At 41.4% G+C, this 25,857-nt stretch overlaps 1 protein-coding gene across 1 annotated transcript; it reads right to left on the bottom strand.

Annotated features, from left to right (window-relative positions):
* Positions 1–2,990: 2,990 nt before the first annotated feature.
* On the bottom strand, positions 2,991–24,928 carry myo7ba (myosin VIIBa). Its single transcript, XM_073476026.1, has 47 exons — positions 24,911–24,928; positions 24,699–24,800; positions 24,459–24,611; positions 23,733–23,917; positions 22,755–22,876; positions 22,524–22,666; positions 22,321–22,434; positions 22,029–22,182; positions 21,855–21,931; positions 21,650–21,769; positions 21,208–21,347; positions 20,881–21,091; positions 20,666–20,801; positions 20,413–20,582; positions 20,182–20,322; positions 19,915–20,073; positions 19,725–19,817; positions 19,155–19,249; positions 18,984–19,068; positions 18,678–18,884; positions 17,321–17,533; positions 17,030–17,242; positions 16,775–16,939; positions 16,395–16,682; positions 16,145–16,305; positions 15,928–16,054; positions 15,709–15,828; positions 15,295–15,468; positions 14,735–14,962; positions 14,475–14,642; positions 14,240–14,357; positions 11,803–11,929; positions 11,118–11,284; positions 10,847–11,028; positions 10,638–10,753; positions 10,385–10,539; positions 10,010–10,163; positions 9,010–9,165; positions 8,244–8,349; positions 7,613–7,726; positions 7,397–7,484; positions 7,195–7,301; positions 6,706–6,891; positions 4,909–5,025; positions 4,606–4,689; positions 4,398–4,517; positions 2,991–4,305 (listed from the first exon to the last, which is right to left on the bottom strand). Exons 1-47 carry the CDS (start codon positions 24,926–24,928, stop codon positions 4,210–4,212), a joined length of 6,675 nt encoding a protein of 2,224 aa, XP_073332127.1. The 3' UTR covers positions 2,991–4,209.
* Positions 24,929–25,857: the final 929 nt, after the last annotated feature.

Genomic DNA, 25,857 nt, shown 5'->3' with positions numbered 1-25,857 from the left:
GGCTACTCAAGGTAAACATGGGAATGTCTGTGTAAGATATCGCAGGCAACTGGACTTGTTTCAGTTTCTTGAACTTCACCTCGCATCCAAGAGGCTTCTTCAGTTCTGGACTTTTGTTTTTCCCAAAATGTCAAACTCTTCATCTATTTATACAGTTTCATTTTGTGAAACATAAAACCCAAGAAAAATGATTTTTTTGAAGCAACAAAATGTAACTTCATGGAGAAAGATACAGGCTGTTGATTGTTGAGTCTCTGGGTCGACATACGACCTGAGCTGCCAACCGTAAGCAACGCAGATTAACCATCTTTCAACCATCATATCAAACACTTAATGTACTTAACGTGCTGACTTGTTTGTGTCTGTGTAAAACTACTCCACGTGCCTTAAATTGCCTCCAGGGAACAAATAAAGTATTTTGAGTCCTCTGTTCTCATCTATCCCTGTAAAACCCAACCCAACTACCCACGTAAAAAGATTTTCTTTAAGCAGCAAAATATAATTTCCTGTGGAAGGATGGTTGCTTTAAATCAAATATTTTAACCTGCATATTCCTCATTGTGCATTTGAGTCACAGTTTGAAACCTGGAACTTTGAGTGTGAAGTTAACCAAGATAATTAACAAAATCCTTCACATTTGTTTTTCCAATCTTGGTCAACTATGTGGACACACCTTAAAAATGACCTCCCACTCCTCCATCCCTTCAGCAACTCTGGCAAGCTCCCATGTCCACTCCTTTACTTTAGTTTTTATCTCCGCCTTTAACATCTACACAAATGTCACCGGGGAGGGTGAACGGCAACAATTAATCTCACACAAGGCTTTGAAACTTGTGGAGGAAGAAAAATATAGCAACATGTGTATCAGGGATGAACTTGTCATCCCCCAGATGTTTCTATTGCTGAAGGGAGGTTCCCAAATACCCAATGAAAACAGCTCCCCAAACAGTGAAATGTGATTAAATGGCACCTTAACAAAAAGGGAAAGGGATTGTCTCTAAATCCCTAAATCTCCATTTCACCAGCTCTCTGTCCAGACTTCTGGCCCATTAGGAACCAGCCAGATGTAGCAGTGTGGCTCTTTTCAGTGTGTGCGCTCCACTGCTGCGCCTACTGGAGCTGTGAGACCCACAACGAAGGGCATTTCTCAGCCAAGGCTCAGACTCAGCGCATTCAGGAGCGCAAGTCCCCCCAAAGAAAAGGGTTACAGTCCCAGCAGGGATAACAAACCGGGTGCGGCACGGCTGAATGGAAAAGCTTCCATAAATACGGATCCCAGAGGGATAATCCTAAAGAGAGGCAATCCTGAAATATGCCTTCATCACAATGATCTGGCTAAGCAGATATGCGCAGGCGTTCACGTGAAGAGTTGTTGGCAGCGGGGAGACGGAGCACGCTGGCGTTGGTCCTTTTCAGAGATTAATCAGTAACAATTTGTTGTGACAGCTGTGGTGTGTACAAGCTGCCATTGTCAAAAGTCGTCACAGTGAAACCCCAGCAGGAGAAAGTAAATGTGAAATTTTGTTATTGGATCAGATGTGAGTGCGCTTGATATTCCTTCAAATCCTTAAAAGTGGACAACAAATTGCCATCATGCTGAACTGTTTTGGGATTTTAATGACTCGTGCACACAATAAATACTCACTGCTAATGTACAGTAGTGACGGGGATCTTTTGTTGTACGGTAACCATGTATGCCACTAAAATACAGTGTATCTAATGAAAACAACAGACTTTTAATAAAGTTAAATGATTCAAAGCAAAATACAAAAAAATCTCTATTGCTTTATCAAAATCTGAGGTAAAATAAAGAGACTTACCTGAACTTTGGAGCTTTTCAGTGGTTGGACTTCTTGAAGAAAAGGCTGGCTGCTGACACAGAGCGGACTACAATCGGTGCAGGAGCAGAGTGAAGACTGAGAGGCTCGACCGCTGAGCTTTTGGAAGAACTGAAGCTCTGACACAAAGGCTGCCGTCCTGTAACCCCCTTTCTCTCCCTCAAGATGTCCTTGGGAATGAGACTGTTGCTCTTTTTGTGTCTCGACAAATTTGATAACAGAAAGGGAGTCCCGATGGGAGCCTTTCGTTTGAACCTTGACCCCACCCTTTCTCTCTCCATCCCCTGCTCCTCAGAGAGCCACTTGTGCGCTCCACAATAGCCTGAGTCAGAATAAGCCGCACATTTTAGCAGCGGGGAGAAGAATGGCATGCCTCAGTGGCGTCGAGTCGTTGGGTATGACTCCATGGAAACCAGGCCTAGCGGTGCACCGAGTGCCTTAAGCGTGAACTCCCACCCTCCCACTGATAGATAGAAGATTGACTGTGTTGTTAATTGAGGAGTTTATGACTGAAGTCTCTGAGATGATCTTTTGTAAACGGTCTGTTAAGTTCGACAGAGGGCCCCCTTCCCTATAGGAGAGCAATGTGAAAAACAAGAGCAGGGAGGGGAGGGGCGATGCTTGAAGGAAACAGAGGCCCTTGTTGGTCTCTTGCCTCCTGGGGGCATCCTGAATTGGAATGCCCAAAATAATCAGTCACATAGCCATCGGACAGATGTGGAGAGAGGTCCCACTGGCTGCTGGGGGATAATATTTCTTTCATACAAGGAGATCACAGCTGTGTGTCAGACACATCGGCCCTTTATCTTCTCTATTTCATCGATATGCAAATGGTATTCTGTGGCCTTGAATGAAGCCACTATCTGTGCACGACTGTGGAGCAGCTTTGACATCACTACCCTGTTAATCTACTGCCAACTGCTAATTGGGACGCCCCCCCCTCTGCTTTTGTTCGGCTTCGCGGCTCTGTCTGTTGAGCGTCTCGTAACCCCGAAGCGAAAACATTGCCTTGTGTAAGTGCTTACTATCATAAATGTATCATTCTTCAGACTGCTGTGAGGGAGCAGCTCTCGGGCTGCTGAAAGAGGGAAGATGCTGTCAACACTTAGTCACACTCACCAACAGGCTTTCAAAAATGTTTTATTTGACAGTTTTAGAAGAAGAAAAAAAAATTCCTTAACAATAAATGTTTTTTCACTCTAAGCACTTAAATATTTTTGACGATGGAGTGATTTAAAGGAACCCTGTGGAGTTTTTGGCCAACATTGGCACAATGTTTTGACTGGTGGGTCCCAGTTTTATTTGTAAGAATGCGTGTGTGTGTGCCCACAATCATTTTTAGTGACACAATTCACATCTTGTTTCTGGTTTCGTCCTATTCCAGACATTGAGAACGGGCACAGAAGCTTGGCAATGTGCTAACTAAGCCGAATGAGGCTACAAGCTAACAAACGTGGATGATTTGAAACTTTTCCCACTTTTTTTAAAAAGGATTTTCGAGTGTTTTACGAGGAAGGAAATGCATTCAACACATGCCAGGCCTTGGGTTTTGTTTTCAAGGACACTTCACAGGGCACCTTTAATGTTTATAAGGCAGGCACAATAAAATGGAGAGAAAACAGCGTCAACAGCAGTGACAACTTTGTATTTCAAATAAAAACCAAAGAATGTGTATGACAACTTGTGAATGAATAATTCACAAATGATTTTTTTTATATCCACAGCCACCACCAAACTTGAATAAATATGTAAAACGATGCTTCCTGTGCCTATAAATGTTTTTTTTTAAAAGTGTAATTTTGTCAATATGTTGGATAAAGAGACTGATCTTGTAAATTCATGCAACAAATTTTAAGACAGCGACACACGCAGGAAGTATTTTAAAGAAAATGTTATCAGATTAAAGAATTTGAAGCCTGAAATGAGAAGAATAGTGGTATTTACTCAAGTTGCCTTGTATCTATTTGTGACTTTCATTTGCATTTATGAAACTTGGTATTGGTATCGAAGGATTAAGAGGATTATTTTGTTCATTCTCGTTTTTATTCGTGGATAATTAACCATGTATACAGCAAATTTTTTTCCATAAATTAAGGCCTCTATAACGATCTGCACTGTATTATTACCCAGAACATGAGTTGCTCACTTACATGTCAAAGAAACAGCTTTAAATAAAATGTGAGAAATCTACAACAACTTTCTTTCATGCAATAAATCAATGTGTTGTTTTCACAGAGCAAAATGAAGTTGATTACACTTTTGAAAACAAAAAACTATTCCTGCTCTGCTTCTGTGTGTTTGCGTGTACAAACTACATGTTGAGTGTGTTGCTTTTAATCTGCAGATGAGTCACACGCGTGCTGCTTGAGGCTCACATGTCGAAGCGCTGGTTTTTGGTTTGCACCGCCTTCCTCTCTCTGAGGTACATGTTCACGTAGGAGGTTATGAGATCGTCCATCTTGTAGCCCTTTTTTGAAAAGAAGACAGATGTGAAGAAATGAAATGAAAGCAACAAACTTTTTAGCACTCAGAGCTCACATGTCTAATGATAGATCTTACCAGTGAAGTTTCACACAGGAATTTGGTCCCCTGGACTAAATTACCAATAGTCATGTGAAAGTAGGTGCTACCACTGCACCAGTTTGCGATGCGGTTGAATGGGTGATTTGCCAGCACGTCCTTTAACAAGAGAAAAGACTTGTTAATGAATAAATTAGTAGGAGGATGTTAAAAGGGGCATTGTTAATGAGGACTTTTGTTTCTTCACCTTGGTTTTTGGGTGGATGATGGTGAGTCCTTGCTTGCTGACGGCTATGCGCACAATATCTGGGAATTTTGGTTCTGACGTTTGCTGAAAAGAAAGTTAGAGAGGCAAATGAGTGAACTTCTCTGCACTCGTGATTATTTGCTTACTGCAGGCGTGCAGCCAGCGTGCCACAGTGACAGAGTGTGAGATACTGAGACAGAGAGCGAGAGCGTCAGATAAACAAGCCGCCCACCCAACCAAATGGACCATAGATATCAAGATAAAGCTGCTTCTGTGTGCTGGACATTCACTGCATGCTCTTACCTTCACTTCAAAGAACGCACAGCCGAATGTCGGCCAGCGGTAAACTGCCTTCAGAAAGGCCACCTTCGCTTCGTCCACAGTCATAGCACCTTGTTTGTTATATGAGGCGGTGACAGTCTGAAAATGTAAAAAAATATATAGCTCACAGTGTGATACAACACTCTTGTTTTGTTGAGGTATTTCCACAGCTTTTTATGAGGTTAATGATTTTCCAACATCCCCACAGCCCTCAGGCAATATCGTCTGAGAACTGAGCATCGCAGACACGGCACAATGGAGATATTGTTACTATGGGCAATCTAAAGAACAAGGCTGCTTCTATTCTATATATTCTTACTGACAACAAAGCCCATTAAAAAGACTAAAGCAAACAATAGATTGATCTTACAAACAAGTGACCGTGTATCCAGAGCCCTATATATCTTGTTCCTCTGTGCCAAAGAGCTCTTTTCTTCCCCAGAAACTATGAAAACACATCAATGTGCCACACTGTGACAAAACGTTTCCAACGAGTCAATCCCACATTCACTATTCTGGTACATTATATACTTTCTAGCGCACTAACTGTGTATAAATCCACAGCTAAAAATAAGCCCTAATAAATGCACTGTTCAGTTTAGTTTGAAGTAATGTTTGCTGAGAGCTACAGTGTGTAGCTCTACTGTTCTACTGAAACCACTGTTTCAGGAAGTGGCAGAGCCTTATCTTACAGTGAAAGCAGACACATTATGCTTATTATGCAGGTTCATAATTTTATGTTGGGTCACTTCTAGAAAAAGTTTACAGCTCTGTGTTTCCCCCCTCTGTCTGAAACGCTCTGTTTTAGCTCCTGTCTCTTTAAGGCCCCCCTTGATTACCCAGTCTGCTCTGATTGGTCAGCTTGCACATGCCTGAGCCAGCACCGCTAACAACAACACAGCACTCTTAAATGTAAGGATTTGCTGCTTAGTCTTTTGGGTTTTTGACTGTTGGACGGACAAAAGATGCAATCTGAAGATGTCACTTTGGGATTTCGGAAGTTTTGACGAGCATTTCTCATATTTTTTTTGTTTTATAGACTAAATGATTCATTGTAAAAACAATCTGCAGACTGATCAATAATAGAAATTATCATTAGTTACAACCCTGCAAACAGCTTTGTGTGAACCCCTGACTTTTTTGCAGCTCCAACATGATGCTCCAAGGTGCGTAGGAGAAGAACGAGGGCCGACAAAATCAGGAAAAATCATCAGATTATCGATATAGATAACCTGATGAAGGTCTAAGTACCGAAATGTACTGCGTTGCAAGTGAAGTGCACAGTGTGCGGGACATATATCGGATGAATTGCCATAAAATGTATTAGATATAAATGTTCCCCTCAGGATGAAGCGTAATAACTTTGCTCAGCTGTCACTACAATACTTTGGTTTATTATCAGCCTTAGCTGTATGTTGTGTTTTGCAGTTTTTGTGTGCTATGCTAGCACCCTAAAATGCTAAATTAAGCTCATGAAGTTGCGAAACAGCTGCATGTTAACATTGCCATTGTGTTAAACATGTTGATGTTAGCATTTAACTCGAACCAGAGCATCTAAGTACAGCCCTGCTTCACTGGCAGTGCTATATAGATTCCTGTCAAAGATTTACATCTTTAGGAGGAACAAGAAGGGTTGGAGCTCTGTGTCACTGACAGAATAAGGAAGTGGAAAACTTTTGATTGTTGTTGGTTTTGTTTTTTTCATGGACAAAGTGTGCCATCAATCCTTGTCCTTTAAGCTACACATTAGCTAATAAGTGAAAAGAAAGCCCCTCGTACCTTCTTCCACTCGTTTTCAGACATGGCCTTCAGTTGGTCTGCGGGCACCAGCTCCTTCAGGATCTTGGGGATCGTGACAATCTGGCTCTTGTCATTGCTGACCTTTATCCTGAAGAGCAGAGCCGCAATGTTGATCAGTTCCTCTTTGGTGCAAACATGATAGCCTCTCAGGTACTTGGGTAGCTCCTGTAAGACAGAAAAAAGATTGTTTTTATCAAGCTTGCTGCTCTTAATGGGGTTGAATTCTCAAAAAGTTTGGGCACAGGTTGGACATTTAAACCAACATTCTTCATCAGTAGATACTGTTTTAATCTGCAACATTCCTTCTGGTCATAATGAAACCGGAGAGAGGAGTTGAGAACGAGTATTGAGACTTTGTCACTGATGGGATAATGTTTAATGGAAAGATTAGGCTTTAGTATCAAGTGGAAAAACTAATGAGCCTGGAAAATGTGACGGCGGCTGAGCGGCTGCATCATTCAAATGCACCTGAGGGTAGTGGAAGATAAGATCGGCCTCTGTGTCTCTGCCAGGGATCACATTGAACCACAACTTCCTCATGAAGAACACAAGATAGGGTACGTTGACTGGGCCACCTGCAGAACACACACACATCAAAGAGGTTTATGTGGGTTAGTGCAAAGAACCATCAAAAGTACATTTTAATCAGATAATGTTTCTCTTTTTTTACCGTCTTTGATCCTATTGGCTTTCTTGGACCAGTCAGTGATTTGTCTCAGACTATCAAAGAAGTAGTCTGTGTCATTCAAACTGAGGACCTAAAAGAAACACAGTCACAGACTTTGTTTTTATAACCAGTGTAGTCGAAGTTCACGAAAAATGGCTGAGAATTTATGGAAGAAAATACCAAAATACAATGTTCAAGGTTGAGAAATGTGAAACAAACCTTGTCATGTGTTTTGACAAAAATGCTGAAGCCTTCTGATGTAGTCAGACCAAGCTTTCTGGAAATGTTCAGGATGAGGTCCTTGATCCTGGTGCTTGTCATGACTTCAAATATCTGAGGAGGGACGAGAGAGGAATCACTGGATCACTTGTACCACTGTCGAACATTTTTATGTAGACTAATTTTTTTTTTTCTTCTAGAAATAACACATCTGCAGAGCTTGTAGAAAGGTGCATAATAAGTATCTCTTTTTCTTAAAAACTTTGTTACAATTGTAAATTAATAATTTAAAGGTCCAAAATTTTTGTTTTGTTTATCTCTGTGTAAGAATTCTTCAATTTGATCTTGTGGCTCTTCTAGACTTTCCAAATGAGCCTTCTCTCCAGGAAAATATTCATCTAACCCCAGAGTAATCACAACATTAAACATTTTGGCACAGTCTCGTAGGAAATTTGGTTTTACAGCTTCATCTCCGTTAACCCCTATCCATAATAATCACCTCTTCCTTCCTTCCACCCAGGCTGGATTCTGCCTTTTCTCTTTGGCTTAGAAATGGTTTCTCCAACATTGGTCAAAAATATATTGGTGGTGTTTTTGGAAGCTCTAGGGAGATATTTGACCGTAATCATACCTCCTCTGTGTCGTTGGGGAAGTGGATTTTGTGTAAGATCTGTGTGCTGTTCAGTTGGATGGCATCAACTTCAACCTGGTGCGGTGGGAGCTTCCTGGGCTCCATCCTACACAGAGACAGCAAATGCTTAGTCACATCTTTTCTTTCTGACCATTATCTTTTTGACATTTAAGCCACAGATTCAGTGCAGATAAAGAAAAGAGCAAACACTCACTATAACGGTAAACCAGCATGCACCAACTGCACTGATCAAAAAAACATCTCTTAGCGTCTGTTGTCATTGTGGGAAAAATACAACGTGTAAATCAAATGTATTTATAGAAGAGGACATGCAAATACGGACTGTTGTCACTCACTGTGAAGCTGATGCAACACATGTTTTTAATACTTCAATGTGAGAACCGCTGCAGGGTTGTTCTGCACAAACTTCCCTCAGCACATCTAGAATAACAAGTCCAAATACCTCTGTTGTTTGTTTGCAGAGCCTTTAGAGAGATTTAAAAGAAAAGACAGACGCCCCCTTTCCTTTCCTCACTACACCAGTCGTAGTGTCATGTTTTACAACTGCTTGCAACTGCCTTGTACTTTTCTACAAGCAACATTAGCTGCTCTGTGAGTCACTCTTTACACACACTCTCTCATGTCATGGTGAATTCAGGGGGAGCAGGAACTGCCTTCACACGCTCTTCATCTCATACAAACCCTCTTGGTGCATGGTGCTGGGGACTGTGCGCTCGTGACGTGTAAGACAGCGTGTTGGGCTAACCTCAGTGAGCTCTGCAGCCGCTGCAGACAGTCGGAGGAGAGGGCCTCTCTGCGCCGCGACTCCAGAAATCGCTGGGTGTGCTTCAGAAGAGACTGGCTGGGGGGAAACAGGCCGCAGCAGAGCCACAGCAGCTGCCAGCCCTGCTCCATGCTGTGCCTGGGTGATGGACAGACAATATGAGAGACAATATGAAATATGTTCATCCTTTGCTTCATATTGTGAGTCTTCGTGTGTATCGAGATCCATTCTTGTACATAGACACACGGGAGGGGTGGTTATATTTCAGTTCCACCTCTGAGACAATGTCGATTTCTCTTTTTTTGGTTTACTGTTTGTACTTCCTAGTGTCCAAATAAAGAAAAATACACAAAGGAATACAAGTTCTAGATACTTCAACTCACCAGTCAGGCTTTAATTTAGTTTAAAATCTTGGTTTTATCTTCTCAACTTTGCTAGGGCTGCAACTAACAAATATTTTCATTATCAATTTATTTATCAAATATTTTCTTGGTTAATCAATTATCCGTTTGACCTAGAAAATATGATAAAGTACTCAAAAAAACGTCCTGGTTTCCCTGACTCAAAGTCTTGTCTTGTCTGACAAACAGTCAATACGTAATGTTATTTAGTTTACAATTAAATAAAACCGTGAAAAGCAAAATCAGTGGAGAAGCTGAAATAACAGGGATGATATAAACTGTTTTCATTAAAACAAGTTATTGTTGTGGTGCTTTACTATCTACTATAACAAAGTAATGTAGCTTTGCACTAACTGAATGGACCTCTGAACCGTCTTTAAATCATTCTTCTTCAGAAATATTACTAAAGCAAAAGAGAAAAGTGAGTGAGTGTAATTACTTCTTTCATGAGTAACAGCAGTGAAGGGTAAACACAAAGAAAATGTCATGTATCACACATTTTAAACCTTTCCTTTCCCCAGAAGTCCATAAGTACAGCTTCAGATCTGAGACCCTGACATAGTGGAATAACTTGAGCGTACCGGTTGTTGTTGCTGGTCATCTGCTTCATGATCTGGCAGTAGATCTCGTCCCTGAGCGCCTCGTGTTTCGTGGCGGGACCGAAGATCTGGTCGGTGAGCTCCAGAGGACTCTGCATCTGCTTGGCGGGGTAATCTCCCATATATTTCAGGATCGGTATGCAACAGTCAAGGAGGAATAACCACTGTGGTTTCATGAACTTTGAAGAGGAAAAGCTTGGCCTGACGTTGTTAGCTGCTGATGCTACAGACAAGAATTGTTTTGATGGTAATCTGCAGGGGTCAGGTAGCTGAGGAGGCTTGTTTGGTTAGTTTGGTATGTACAAAAAACATTGAAAGAAATGCTACTTATTGCTAACTCTGCTGTGTGGAGGATATCAGTGAAGGCCTGACAGGCTTTGTGGCTGAGGTCTGGTTTGACCTCCAGTTTTTTAAGGAGGGGCTGTCTGATTGGCTCTCTGGAGTTGACCCACAGCCTCTCAGGAGCAGCGTTCCTGGACATCACCTGACGGTTCACATCCTTCGTGGGCTGCCTGTAGGATCAAGCAAACAAGATGCCGGTACTGTTCCAGTGAGCTCTTTCTTTTTGATCAGCTGGTGAAATATAACATGCAGAATGAATTCAAACCACCTGAAGTACTGGGCGGAGAATTCTTTGAGAGTGGCAAGAGCTACTCTCTCCACTGTTCCTGTTCGGTTTGCCTGTATGATGTTTGACCTCTGTGTCGGAGACAAGTTGATGAGGCTCTGAAATAAGGAAGCACGCAGTTAGTTTAATACTCAGCAAATTCTTTGCCTGATAACTCATCCGAGAAGGGTGTGTCATTGACATCTCCCTACCATGACCTCATTGGTGGGCTTGCTGAGCGTCGGCAAGATTACGATGTCATCAGCGGGAATGGCTCCTATTTGTTTTGTTCGCACATTTTCTCCCTTTATCCAACCATGTTTCTGAGAAAACTCATCATCTTTGATTATTATGATGAGCTCTCCTTTCTTGAAGCTCAGGAATGTGGGGTCATCTGCAGAGGAATGAATCAATTAGCAGAGATGACTCTAAAATAGATGACTCAGCTGTAACAACACAAGAAAGAAAAATAAGTCCTCTAACCTTGCCTTTCGGCTTCCTTCAGGGTCACAGCATACCGAGATCTCTCTGTCAGTCCACTGAGGAACATTGTAACCAGCTCCGCCATGTCCTCAGCTGTGCCTCCTCCCAGGGTGAAGTCTCCTTTCAGTGTCAGCAGGCTCGCCGCCTGACCCGACGCTTTACCCTCCCTGGATGGACATCAGGGAGAATCATAAGACAAGTAACATCATGCTACCTCGTTGTTATCAGGCTCCCACACCGAGTTAAACATCAAATTCAAAGACTCTCCAGGCCCAGTTCCCTTAAACTCAAGGACTGTGTTAAAGCAAATATAATGTAACTTTTTGCAGAAAGATGGTTGATTGTTGAGTCTCTTTCCGTCCATCCATCGCCTGTAACCACTTATCCTTTTCAGAGTCGCAGAAAGTCCATCCAAGCTAACTTTGGGCGAGTGGCGGGGTACATCGGTATCATGCCCAGTTCGTCAAATACCAACAATCAACTTTCTTCCTTAAGAATTACTTTAAAAGTTACATAGTGTTGCTTTGAGTAGAAAAAATATCAAAAGAAATTCAGTTTCTATTCTTGCACAGGCTTCAAGGCCTGGATTTGTCCTAAAATGCACAAACTTCCAGGATTTCAAGGGCCCACGAGAGCCTGAACTAAACTGGCACACCACTTCCTCCTCCTCTGATTCTGCCTCTACCTTATGGTGTTGACTCCGGTCATTTCAGGGAAGGAGAGCTCCACCAGCCTCTTCTCTCTCTCATCCAGGAAGGTGATACCAGTCCAGTTTATGGCCACAATGAACTTGTTCTTTGACAGTGCAGGACCTATAAAAAAAAAAACGCCCACGGAGGGTACAAGCCCAATAAATCATGACTCATCGGAGATAAGATTGGAATTTTAGAGATACATTACTGTCCAGCAGGGAAGTGTTGCTTGCACTTTGTATGTGGGTCAGTTCAGCCACCCTGGAGTTAAAAGCTGTGAGTGCAGCAGTAATGACCCTGTCATCAACAACTTTCACTTTAGGGATGCAATTATTGTATTCTGTCATTTTGTTATTTAATTATTTTCACAACTTATTCATCAGTTAGTCTATAAAATTGTCCCACTATAGTAAAATATGTCAATTACATGACAGTGGTGTCTTCAAATGTCTTTTTTTTGTCCAACAAACAGTGCAAACCTTGAAGATATTCATCTTGATACACTTTAAATTTTAAAAGCTGACCTCAAAAAAAGATCAGGAAACAGATTACCTCAGAAATTCCAAGAAAAGTAGACTATTACACTTCTGTTGAACAAGCTAAAAAGTTTTAACAACCTAAAATTATAAGTCTACTCTGTGGTTTTGAGGTATTCGGTTTCCTCGATTTCTTTTGTCAGATTTTCCAGTGTTCAAAACACAAAACGAAGCAACTCCACCCATTGGTGTAGCTAGACACAAGAACAAAATTGGGATTTTTGTTAATATATAACAAAAAATGAAGATCAAGGCCTCAGGGATAACAACATACTGTCTGTTACAGTTGAAATGAGGCATAAACAGCAACAAATTGCTCACTGGAAGAAGAGAAGAAGTGACTTTACTCAAACTTAAAATGACCAAGTAGACTAATAATGTTAAGTTGTTAAAACAATTTATCTTGTACAACTTAAATTTAAAAGTCTATTTCACTTGGTAATTCAGAGATAATCAGTTTTCTGGCTTTTTTTGAAAGTAAAGTCATCTTTTAAAATTTACAGTGTAGATGTATTATTTTGAAGAGTTGTGCTATGGAAGCCTTTAAAATTAATAATTACTTTTATCTTACCATCATGTTGTCAATTATGCAATTAAACACAATAACAAAAGAAATCTGACTGTGAATTTGATGGGTGTAGGAAATACACACTGTGTCAGTGAGTGAATCTTATTGCAAATTGGTTGTTCACAAGCTAAACAGCACTGACACACAAGAAAGGGAAGAAATGTTGTTCCTGGCCCACTTATTCACTCTTAATCAACTACTTTGCTCGAGCCTTAACCCCAGTGGTATAGTGTGGGTCTATAAATAGCCTTGTATATTCCAGTCTGACATAGATACAAAAAAGCAGCAGCAACGGCTAATTGCTCAAAGGGGGCTGGTTAAAAAACAGCCTCACTGCTGATCATTAAAAGTGTTTGTCTGTGTATTCCCGAGGAAAGTGTAGAAATGTTTGTATTATACATGTTTTATGATCCACCCTGATTAAAAGACGAGATATATTGATCAATAAAACCTTTGTGGCATTTCTTCTAAAGGATCTTATCTTCTCCTGCCTGACAGGGCTTCTGCAGAGATACAGTGTACGACTGAGGCTCTAATCTAGATCTGTTCACTCTGTGGGCCTCCTCCATTCGATCTAAAGTCATCACTTCCGATAAAGGTACAAATTCCAGCCCAGTCACTAGGATATAATGTTAGCAGTTAACCTTTCTGCAAACCTCAGATACCTCCAAGGTTGACATTTGTACAAGATGTGGCGAATCATGTTCACCTTATATGCTTATTAGGGGAATTTCACATCAGGGGATGGAGGTGGAGGCGTTGTTACAAGCCACAAAGCTGCCAAACAGGCGACCACAGTTTGAGTCTGTGGGGATATTTCCAGGCCTTTTAGTGGCGACCAAATACAGGTACTTTAAGCCAAAACATGATGTTTTCGTAACCCTAAGCAACTGTTTTTTGTGTCTAAACCTAAGCAGACAATAAGCACAGCGTGGTGACAAGAGAGAAATAGAAACATTGAACCAAAATAAACATAAAGAAACGTTAAATTTGAACTTATCTGTAGTTTTGCAGAAACGCACTAAGCTAACATTTATTCTGTCGACTGGGTTGACAGATTCTCAGTGTGCCCATCAATCCTGTCAGACCAAGAAACTACTAGTTTATTTATAATAATGCAGAGCATGATGTTTTAATGATATCTAATTCTAAACTGATAATCAGTTCTCGTCATACATGGGTTTCAACAGCCTTACATACAGTATTATCATGATATTGATATTATATAGCTGCTTAATGGATCTAAATCAATTCAATTACCATGATTTGACGAATTACAAGTGATTTAAATACATGACAGCAGAGAGGCCTGGCACATTGTCTTACCTGACAGCTTAACAACTTCAAAGAACCTGGAGAAGAACATGGGCCACTTCTCTCGGGCGTAGTCGACCATCTCCGCCTTCACTGAGTCTGCCTTTTGTCCTGAACTCAAATATGACCCCTGGTGTGGTTTCAGAAATATAAACAGAAACATTAAAAGGACTCAAGGCCACTTCAGAGCTTTTGTTTCTGTCCAGTTCTGTTCACGCGGCACCTTTTGATCCGTGCTGTGACTGACCTCAGCATGAGCGGTGCTGACCATTTGGACCCATTTCGCCTCTGACTTGGACTCCAGCAGAGACGTGTTGATACATTCCTGAACAGTTTCCTTCACATTTTCTGGACCGCTGTCCGAGCCGTGCTGGATGTATAAATGTTTCGCAGCAAGCTGAACATAATCGTCCTCCTGTCAAAGTGTTAAATGAGAAAAAAATGTTGAAATATCATGAAAGAATACAGCAAGAGCTTTGTAAGATAATCAACCTAACACGAGCCCACCTTTTGACACTGGTACTCTCCAAACTTCAGACCGTGGATGATCTGTTTGTAGATGAGTTCGGTGCTGATCTTGTCCTCCTTGCAGTCATGCCAGGGGGTGAAGATCTCCTTGCGGAAGAAGAGGCGCCACGGAGCGTGCTGTTCCTGACCTCCTTTCCTCTTTACTTCCTGCTCACACTGGGAGATGGCGTCCATCACGTGCTCCCGCCCGCTGCCCAGAGCCCACACCTAAAGGACGGGTCAACATCTGAGGTTATCTAGAGATATTAAAGTGACTGAAACGGGCATTAGACCATCTTTGAGGATGCCAATATACATTCTTTTGTTAGATAAAGTTAAAAAAAGTTAATCATTTTTTGGATGTCTATGTTAAGTTTATTTGCATGTTTTAAGGTGAAGAGCCCCCAAAAACACACCCTTCTCAAGGGCAGAAATCATTTTGATTGGACTGCTTTCAAGTAGTAGTACGAAGAATTTGTGTGAGAAATTTGCGACAGCAGATCTAATCACGACCGTCTAAACTACATGAGCATAGACACCAAGCGGATGTGACTGCATACCTTTTCATACAAGGCGACGTAGAGAGAAAAGCCAAAAGTGTCTTTGAGTTTGATTTTGTTGGAGAGGATTTGGCAGATCTCTCTGGAGGTCGATGATGAGTCAACAGGAAGGTTAATGGTGCGTCCATCCATCAATGTCACAGACACAATCATGGGCTTCTTGGTCTTGGTTGCCTTTTACAATACAGAGAAAAAAACATGTTACATTCATTAATCTGAAGGAGATTAATCCACATCTCAAAACTTGGACACGTGAAACCAAAACTATCTGCAAGACACGTACTCAGAAAATGTGTTTTTCCTGATTTAGGTAAAATGTGATGCCTTTTTTTATCATGTATGTATTCCAACAGGGACATTGTACATTTATCAGTAATAATTATTTGCAGGAGCATCTTATGTCAGTCTCAGCACCTGCAGCTCCAGCCAGGCTGGGGGCTCTCCTCGCACTCCGTTCATTCCCGTGCGTTTCAGCCTTTCAGCGCAGTAGGAAGCGTAGCCTCCTGGAGCGAAACGGATGAAACTTTGCAGGTACTGCCAAGACAAAAAGAGATGAAAAGAGATGAGAAAAACATCACAGCATGTGAACACCGTTCATGAGACTGAAGCAGCCATTACACCTGCTGTACTAACCTTTATAAAACGCTCACTGGGAGGGAAAATGCCCAGACAGAGAGACAGCAGGATCCAGCCACGGAAGTAGCTGTTACGATTGTTGTTGTCCTGAAGCTGCTTGCAGATCTGACAGTAAATCTCATCTCTGAACAGACAACAGACAAAAAGTAGTGTTAGTAGAAAATAATAAAAAGATACTGAGATGTGAGTGATTTTTAAATGGAGCTTCTGTTACCTGAGGTCACGTCTGACGATGGCATATCCCACAATGATGTGGAGTTTTTCGAGTGACGTCAGTGGACGGTCCAGCGTTGAACCTTCACCACTCATGGGATCATCGTCCTCACTCACAGTCTGCAGGGTGGGAGGCTTGGCCACTTCAGTCAGATCATCTGACTGTAAAACAAAAACATGAAGTTCCCATTAATACGTTACAACGGAGAACTTCACAGCAACACGCAGTCAAAATATTTTTCACACCTCACCTCCTCCATGATGATCGAGGGTTTCCTTAAGCCTGAAGCGGTTCTTGGGACTTCTTGAACAGTAGAGCCTCTTTTGTTTCTGGACAGCAGGTCAGTGAATGTGGATCCCTTCCGCCCCTGGTTCCTCTCTGGCACAGTGTAGACCTTCGGGTTTTGACCGGTCTCACTGGGCATAGCTGAAGGCTTCCTTCTTGTCAGAAGGTCTGTGAACATGGAGCTCTTTCTGTTTTGTGTTGGCTCCTCGGGCACTGGGGAAGGCGCTGTTTCTTTTTTATTCCTTAGCACCCTCTAAAACAGTCGGAAATCACATTTATTTATGATTATTGTTAATCCACAAAATATTAAATAACATAAACTTTGTGTTTCGTGAGGATATTCACCTGATCCAGGCCAACCATGTGGCTGAGACGTCTGTCCTTTCGTGAAATCAGTTCCTGTGGTATGAAGCGTTCCTGCCTGGCGTTTCTCTGGGCCCGGACCTGCTTCTTTGGCTCAGGGAGGTCTCCCATGAACCTCAGGATGATCCACCACACTGTCAGTGAGGCCTGGGGATAACATGTCAAAATAATGAATTAAACAAAGATATTCCTCATATAATACTGAAATGATTAATTAAATTGGTCTAAAAGACGCACCAGGACATCCCCTTCGTCTTCATGGTAAAGCAGCGGCTGCTGAAGCCTCTGGCGGATGTGGGCGGGGCTAGCTGCACCCTGGAAGTACATGGAGGCAAATTTGGAGAAGGAGTACTCATCCAGGTCATCGTCATCTTCCTGGAGATCATCTTCCTCAATGGGGATGTCGTCAATGTCTATCTCCTCGGTAATCATCCTCGTCTTTTCCAAATTCTGAAACAGATAGAGACATGCAGTGAATGACTGATCCCGAATGGACGTCAAAACGTGCTCAACTTTTCATTACCGAACCTCAAATCCCTTAGGTGCTTGCCCCTCCTTCCCTCCAACCACAATAGGGGGGAGGAAGTCAAAGATGCTGTCCACCATCTCCTGGTCTGTGATGGTTTCAGCGTTAGCTTGGTTCTCCATTTCTTTCTTTTGCCTCAGCACTTCCTCCAGGTGTTTCTGTTTCTCCAAAATGGCTCGCCGCTCTTCTTCTCTCTGTTTAGCGGAGAGGTGCATCTGAAAGAACACAAGACAAAACAAGCTTAGAAAAAAGGCATCGCCCTGAACCACCGCTGAGTGCAAAATGTCTTTAACTACTTTATTACGCATACAATACAAACAGTGGCTTGGGGGAATAATGATTATATTAATTGTCACAGTCATTTCTTACCGTGGGTTATAGATGGAAAGATTGTGGAGGAGCTCAAATAATATGAAATAATAATTTTAAAAAAAAGATCTAAAAATAAATGCATATATTTGTGTTCAGGCGCAAAGTAACCCTTTAAATATAATTTCAAATACTAACATTTAGTAGGTTCATAATTAACCAGTAAAGTTCAACTTCAGCTACAACAGTCTAACACTGTACCTCCCACCAACCTGAGTAAGTTGTAACACCATTTTGTTGCCACTGAGAGTGCATTTAAAACTAGTTAGCAAGCTAGCAGTGGAGTCAAAATAGTTAGCTTAAAGTACAAAGCTGAAAATAATAGATACATGATTAGATAGTGAGCTAAAGGATGAATATTTGAAATAGTCCGCCAAAAGTAATGGATATAGAGGTGAGATAGCTAAAAGTAACTGATTAATGGTAATAGTTAAACAGGTGATATAATACCTTTAAATGAACGGATATACAGGTGAGTCAGCCTAGAAAGTATTATAACTATATTAATAATGTATATCTATTACCTAAAAGTAAAGGTAGTGCATTAACAGTTTAAATAATTAGCTTAACCTAACATCAATGGAACAAGACTGTAAATAATGAGCTAAAAGTGACTTATAAATGGTAAAAGTAGTGAGCTAAAAGTAATTAAAGGTTCAAATAGCTAGCTAAAATGAATAAAGAGTTGAAATAATTAGCAAAAAAGTAACTTATAAATGGTTGAAATAGATACCTTAAAGGAATAATTATTTAAAATGGTTGACTAAAAGTGTGGCAGTTTAATCATTAGCTGTACATAATGGATAAGCAGTTCAAATAGATTGCTGCTGTAAAACTAATGGACATTTGGAACATGAGACGAAGGGTAAATGCATCTGATAGGGATGTGGGGGCATAGTTAGACATAGTTAGCAGGGCTATTAGCTAACCATCTTTAACATATATCACTCAGAAGGTTTTCTTCATAGTTCTTCAGGAACTTGAACTTACAGCTCTTCTCATCCTCCTCGCCAGCAGACCCCTGGTATACGCCTGCAGGAGGATCACAGCGTCTCTCTTGCGCTTCCAGTCCTTCCTGGCCAGGTATCCTCTGATCTGGGCCTGCAGCACGACGGAGGCCTCCCGCTTCTTCTTATACTGGAAGTGGAGTTGGCGAGAACGAACCTGCGCCTGCAGCCTCGCAAAGCCATGCTTGACCTAGAATTAAAACATAATTGAAGGCGTTTATTGCATGTCAGGCCTGTGTTGTCATTTTAGTAAAAAAAAAACTGATTGAATTATTAAAAAGTGACTCACCAGTCTGTACAGCTTTCTTCCTTTGTGTCCTCTCCAGTACTTCTGAATAACAAGAGCACCAGCCCTTTGCCTCAGGAATTGTTTCCTGAATCATAGAGACATGAAGTTGTCAGTCACATGAGCAATAAATATATAAATAAACAAATTAATGTACAGCTTTTTGTCCCGTACCTGTGTTTGAAGCCTTTCATGACTTTCTGGATTATAAGTGCTTTCACATTTAGTTCTTTCATTCGCTCCACTTCAAGCATGGTGTCATGACAGTCCTGAGAGAAAACAGTAGCAGTTTTTATTTTGGTGGAAATATTCTCACCCAATTGATATAATATATACACTGTATATATATATGCAGTATATATACAAGGTTTGTCATCCAATAGCATAACGCCGGTTATTGGTATCATGTGATCTCCACATTTTGTCAGCATCAAGAGTCTTGGTAGTTGCTAGTTTGTGGAAGAAAAGTGTAAAGAAGGCCAAGTTCTACATTATGCACTCAGCATAATGTACTACCCTGACGTAAGCTAGCTACTGATAGCAATGTTAACATTAGCTACCGTTAGAAATTGAAACCAATTTCAAATAGTTGACCTTTAAAATATTTTTTCAATGGCACAATTTTAGTAGTATTTCTTAGGTATAACAATTAGGTATTCAGTTTAATCAATTTATTCCTGGCTCTTGTATGCCTCCAAACATATCCGTCACTAACAGACTATACATTAAAATATGAGGCTGCACCTTGAGGAATATCTTTGTCTTGCCGGTCTTCCAGTCATCCTCTTCAGCCAGCACACTTTCACAAATGCTTTCACAGCATTTCTGTTTACTTTCCTGTTAGAAATAATAAAAAAAACACACAGCAAGCGAAGGTGAGAGAAGGTTTTAGCGCATAGTGATCAAAATCATCAGGTTAAAACCTTCAACTTACTATTTTGGGATCACAGACGTAGGTCTTCAGAAGGACGCGGTAGCGCTGCAGGAACTCATCGAATGTGTAGCGTACAGGATATCCAGCCTTACGGATCCTGATGGTCTCCATCATACCAGAGTAACGGAGCTGGCGCATGCACAGCTCTCTGTCAAACAGCTGGGGCACAGATGGATGGAATCGGACTTACTTACACCAAACTGCTTTATTAATTTCTGGGACAGATGAACATAAGTTTGGTTGAGTGAATACAGCTTCTGTCCTCACCATGGGCTTCTTGAAGTCATTGGGTTTGATGCAGCGTATGAAATAGGGCTGGCACACAGTCAGTGTTTTCATCAGGGAATCCAGAGACTGACGGAACTGGCCGGTCAGAGTTGGCACGCGCTTCTTGGCATCTGCCACTTGCTGTCAGACACAAACAAATGTAACAATATGTAATGTTATTTTTATCTCCAAAATGATTTTAAAGCTGACGCGAAGCGGACTGTCACTGACCCGGAGGCTGTTGTTGGCCGTGGTGATGACCATCCTGGGGTTGACGCTGCCCTTGTTGGTGCTGGTGGACAGCTCCTTTTGAAACGCCTGTTTGAGGAGTTTATTGGTGGACGACTCCACCAGTTGAATCAGATCTGAGCTGAGGGTGTCACGGTTTTTCTCAAGGAAACCTCAAAACAAGACAGACACAATAAGAACATCACAGAGGACCTGCACAAGAACGGTTTCATGCTTTTAAAAGCTTTATAAGTACCTTGTGAATCATAGTTGACCACTCCAGCAAAGTGCTGGATGCCAAACTCTGTCTCATAGTTGTTCTTGGGGGGAAGATAGATTCCCCCTTTTCCATGGACATTATTCATCTTTTGGAGCATGGTGGTATCTGTGCCCTGAAGATAAAATAAGAGAGTTAAAGCCTGCTTTGCTTTCTTACAACTGAATTTTCTGAGGAACAAAGAGGATATAGACCTTGGGGAAGTTGCTCTCCTCGTCAATAAGCGCCAGCATGTTCATTGGTTTGCTGGCCAATACGTCCAGAGTGCGTTGGTTGTCTACGTAGTCGATGTGCTTCCAAATAATGTTTTCACGGGCATACTCATCCTGCTCCAGCTTGAAAACGTGCTTGACGAAGAACTGCTGGAGCTGCTCGTTGGCAAAGTTGATGCACAGCTGCTCGAAGCTGCAACAGTTCAACGAAACAAGAGGAAAGACAAGACGGGTGGATTTTTTGTCAATTTTGTATAAAAACAGCAGCAATAGACCTTTAATGTCCTGAGCGCCACTGTGGACACTAACCTGTTCTTGGTGAAGTTCTCAAAGCCAAAGATGTCAAGCAAGCCAATTGACTGTTCGACCTCTTCAGAATCCTCCGATTTCTTGTAAATGGCAGCGTTGATTTTGCCCACGACCCAGAGGAAAAGTCTTCCATAAATGGCCTGGAAGTAAGACAGAGGGAAGCTTACTAATTATACACAGCAATACACACTGTATGAAAAACAACAACACAGAAGTCCTAAATCTCGTAACTTTGGACAGGGATGCTTGTGGTATTACTCGTCATTGTTAAAGGGGCAATATGCAAGAATTTCTTTGGCAAACATTAAAAAAAATCCTTTTTTGCCCATTTGGTGGTGAGAATTGAAGATTGATTTGTTTTCTTTACTACATCCTCAGGAGGCAGGTCTAACATGTGCAAATAAGCTCCATTTATGTCTGACATGGAATTTTGTGATCTTACTTTAACAAAGGCGTCCCTGCCGTCCACAGCCTGGGCAGAGGTCAGAGCTTTGGTCACACTCTCTCTGGCAGTCATGAAGGAGCGCTGAATCAGACACTTCTCCAGCTCTTTGGGAGCCACCTGAGGTGATGGGACACACACAGTCAGCCCAGCCTAACCCCTTAACTCTTTTATTTGCAGTTGTAAAAATAAAAACTACACGTACCTCCAACAGCTGGCTGACCATGTTGAAATGGTCTGATGTGATGATGTCGCAGGCCTCTAGGTTATTAACTATGGTGCCTGAAAGTATGCATGGAAAATATGTTCAATGGCTCAAATGATTAAATTATTTTACACCTCTGAGAATGGTGTCTACAGTACATGCATCCGCTCTCACCATCAAATTTCACATTGCCCAGGTGAAGGATGGCAGCGAGCAGTTTGGAGATTTCCCAGGAGTCATTCTCTGTGAACATGAGGATCTTCAGAGCTGAACGGAAGTGAGCGTATTCCTTCACATCGTCACGTCCTTCACAGCTGGTGCAGTTACCCTGATGATAAGATCGAACACATTTAAAACTAAATCTAAACTCTTGTCTGGTTATCTGTGAGTCACGCCCCATGCACTTATCTTCAAAATCCACCATTAAAGACAGTGTTTTTTTCAAATTTGACAGTTTTTCCAGTACCATGGTCAGGTAGTAGTACTCTGCAGCGCTTCCAAGAGAAAGAATCTTTTTCTGCTCAGCTGTCATGCCCATCAGCATGTAGTAAAAGATGTGGTAGTTTCTTTCCTCAGGCGCCTGCACATGAAAGCACATTTTCGTCACAACAAGAACATTTGTACAGCGTTACTTCTCTTGCACATATTCAGACAACCAATCTTCCCCACCTGACGACAAACTCGGGACTTCTCCAGCAGGTATTGCTCAACACGGGCCCCTTCGATGGCCCCACCCTTGGTGAAGTTGATGTCAATGTACTTCCCAAAACGACTGGAGTTATCATTTCGGATTGTTTTGGCATTACCAAAGGCTGGGAAGAAAGCAAATCAAGTTAAAAGGGGATTCCACTGATTATGAAGACCGTCTTACAATTTTTTTTGTTGGTGTTTTGCTCGTACCCTCCAGGATGGGGTTCGCTTCGAGAATCTGCTGCTCGATCCAGGAGTGCTGGCCGCTCACTGCAGCCAGGAACTGCAGCATGAGCTTGGTGTTCTCAGTTTTCCCTGCTCCTGACTCACCACTGGTGAGGAAAACAAAGAACTGAGCATTTATAAAAGAAAATACATTTAATAGTGTCATTTGTATTATTTATTATTTAAATTATTTTTAGTTTTGCAATAGTTTTGACTGTTTCTCAACTAAACTTCTATTTTAAACTAGAGTCATTCCGGTTTTAAACATAGGCGTAGTTCCAACTCAGCTTTATTTTTGTGAATTGTGACAAGTTTAGATAAAATGAACGTCTTAGGCCATTGATATGGTAGATCAAACTATGTTATTAAAGGGCCTTAGAGATATTGGTTTTGACAATACTCCCCTTACCTACACAGCCGATCTCATTAACAACGGGGTTCCACAAGGATCCATTTTAGGTCCTCTTCCTTTCACAATCTATAATAAAAACCTTTGCCTGTACATTGTTGATTCAATTTCTATGCAGATGACTCCACTTTATATGCAGACAGAAATGAGCATGTGATTAATACACTGTAGCACATATTTTATAAGAACATCTTCTACAAAGCGCCCTCAACAATATAAACTGGTTTTAAATTGAGAAAAAAAAATCATGCAGTGCTAACAAAGCATAATTTTCATGCTCATTTTCAGGTTCATAATTTTATTTTGGGTTACTACAAGAATAGGTTTACATCCTTTAATGCTCAAATACTGACCCTGACCCTCTGTCTGAAATGCTCTGTTTTAGCTCCTGTCTCTTTAAGCGTTTTTTTGTAACTAATATTTGTCACACTTATTACTTGTACTGTAAACCAAGTTTCCCCTGTATAAATATATGTTTCAATCAGTCAATCAATCAATGATAAAATAACAAGCTAGAATCAGCCTCAGTCTCCTGTAATTAGACAAAAGCAGACCTGATGACACAGCACTGGCTCTTTTTGTTGCGGCGCATGTTGAAAAAGCAGCCGTCTGCGATGGCGAAGACGTGCGGCGGCAGTTCACCCAGCCGTCGGTCTGTGTACAAGTGCACGTGCTCGGTGGTGTAGAGGGGCAGCAGCTGGTAAGGGTTGACCGCGACCAGAATGGAGCCTGTGTATGTCTTCAAACAGAGAGGGATGTCAGACCATCATCACACAGTCGCACAGATGACGAATGTTTATGTGTGCGTACATGAGCATAAACAAGCTATTATGGAGTGACCCCGTTGACCCCTCACTGCTGCTGTGCGTGAGAAATGTGTGCTAAATGTGGTTCATTGGATTTAAAAATTTAATGGGAGGATTATAATCATGAAAAACTGTGTTAAATGCTGTGGTTTTTAATATGGATAGAAAATCAAAGACAAGATAGTGTTTTGCCCCCAGCACTTAGCAGTAGTATTTATATACAACAAAATGGCCCAATTCATAATTGAACAAACACTGTTTTGACGCAGTGACATAGAAACACTGGGACGTTCTCTTTCAACACAGGCTCATTTGTCTCTATGGAGACAAACAACAGTGTGATAAACTACAGGGCAAAGTCTGAGATAGAAAGACATTCACAGCGAGGGAAGACATGGTCGTAAGCATTTCCACAGCGGGTTATGGACCTCATAAAACTAGGTGGTTCAGAGCGAGACGGGAATAGAAACTTACATAGATGATGCCTTCTTTGTGCCGCACCAGGAGGTTCCTGAGGAGCCCTGCCTCATTGAGATCACCCAGCCTTATCATGTCATCGACACCCTCCACGGAGGTGGGGTGCATGGGCCGGATGGTGCCCTCCGTCTTCTTGTTGATCTTGTGCTCCTGTTATGTGAAATAGTCGACATTATATAGAAGGCTTCCACTCATTTACCGGACCTGATGTAAGCAAAGTCTTACGGGGGTTTGTACCTTTCCTTCATCGTCGATTAGTTGAAGCTGTCCAGTGGGTGTCACCTTGACCTGGGCCCCGATCGGCACCCCGCCGCCGGAGTCCACCCACACGAAATCCCCCTAGACATTGTAATAAACCAAAATGTCATACCAAAAAAATACCTAACCGTTCTCTGATCATCATGAATGTTACAATTATGTGTATTTATTATGGAAACAATCATTCTTACCTTACTCAAGTGCAGCATCGTGGAAGCATGGATTAAATCTGTCGAGAAAATTAAAAAAGATATCCAGCACATTCAGTTACATGAATTCTGATGAACAAATACCTGCTACCAAACCACTTAATAGTTTGTGCAATATACGTTACATAAGATATGAAGAAACCTGGAAAGGAACGTTTTTTAAACGTTAAAGGTGCAATATGTAAAAAATGGCCATCTGTCTAATTCATACTCAAAACTAATAGAGGGTAGCATAACGCTAGAGTAACAGTTGACTGCTGCTAGCTATAGCTGCCATTAGCTAGTTTGCTCAGTTAGCCGTGCAGTAAGCGGTCTGGACTGGGATCACCAGGGGAGTGGTATTAACAACACAAGCTTTGGACCAGGATGGGTCGGGGTTAGCTGGTAGCATGCTAACTTCAGTAGATATCTCTGCGACACAGTAAAAATGCGTCAAAATGTCAAAACTGTTATTACTTCACAATTTGTCGATTATTTTTTGTTAATTTTTCAATTTTTTCAACTAAAATCTTAAAAATTTTAGTTAGCAATTTAGCGCCCCCCACAGTTTCTGAATGGAACACCACTGTCATAAATACAAATCAAATACAAATCCCAGGTTTGTCAAAAGTAATGTTGGTGCTAACTACAAACAAAACTGATTACATCATAACAATGTTATGAGTTAAAAAGCTGGTGTCTGGAAGTAAACATGTATGTACTGCTGTGATCCTACCCTCTCACTTAAGTTACATAGTGCAGAAACAAGTGATAGAGGGGCGGAGTGGCTGAGACAGAGACACCGTTCACTTTATTACAAGACACTGTCCCATCAAAATGATTTTGAAGCTGATGTTTTAAGGTAAAAAAGTAACAAAATTCTGCATTAAGCACATTTAAAAAATCATATCTTAGCGATATATCAATGTGACCTCCTCTTTCAAGACATT

The sequence above is a fragment of the Pagrus major genome, chromosome 11 (assembly GCF_040436345.1).
Source record: "Pagrus major chromosome 11, Pma_NU_1.0".
Classification (NCBI taxonomy): Eukaryota; Metazoa; Chordata; class Actinopteri; order Spariformes; family Sparidae; genus Pagrus; species Pagrus major.
This window is presented reverse-complemented; position numbering and strand designations above follow the sequence as displayed.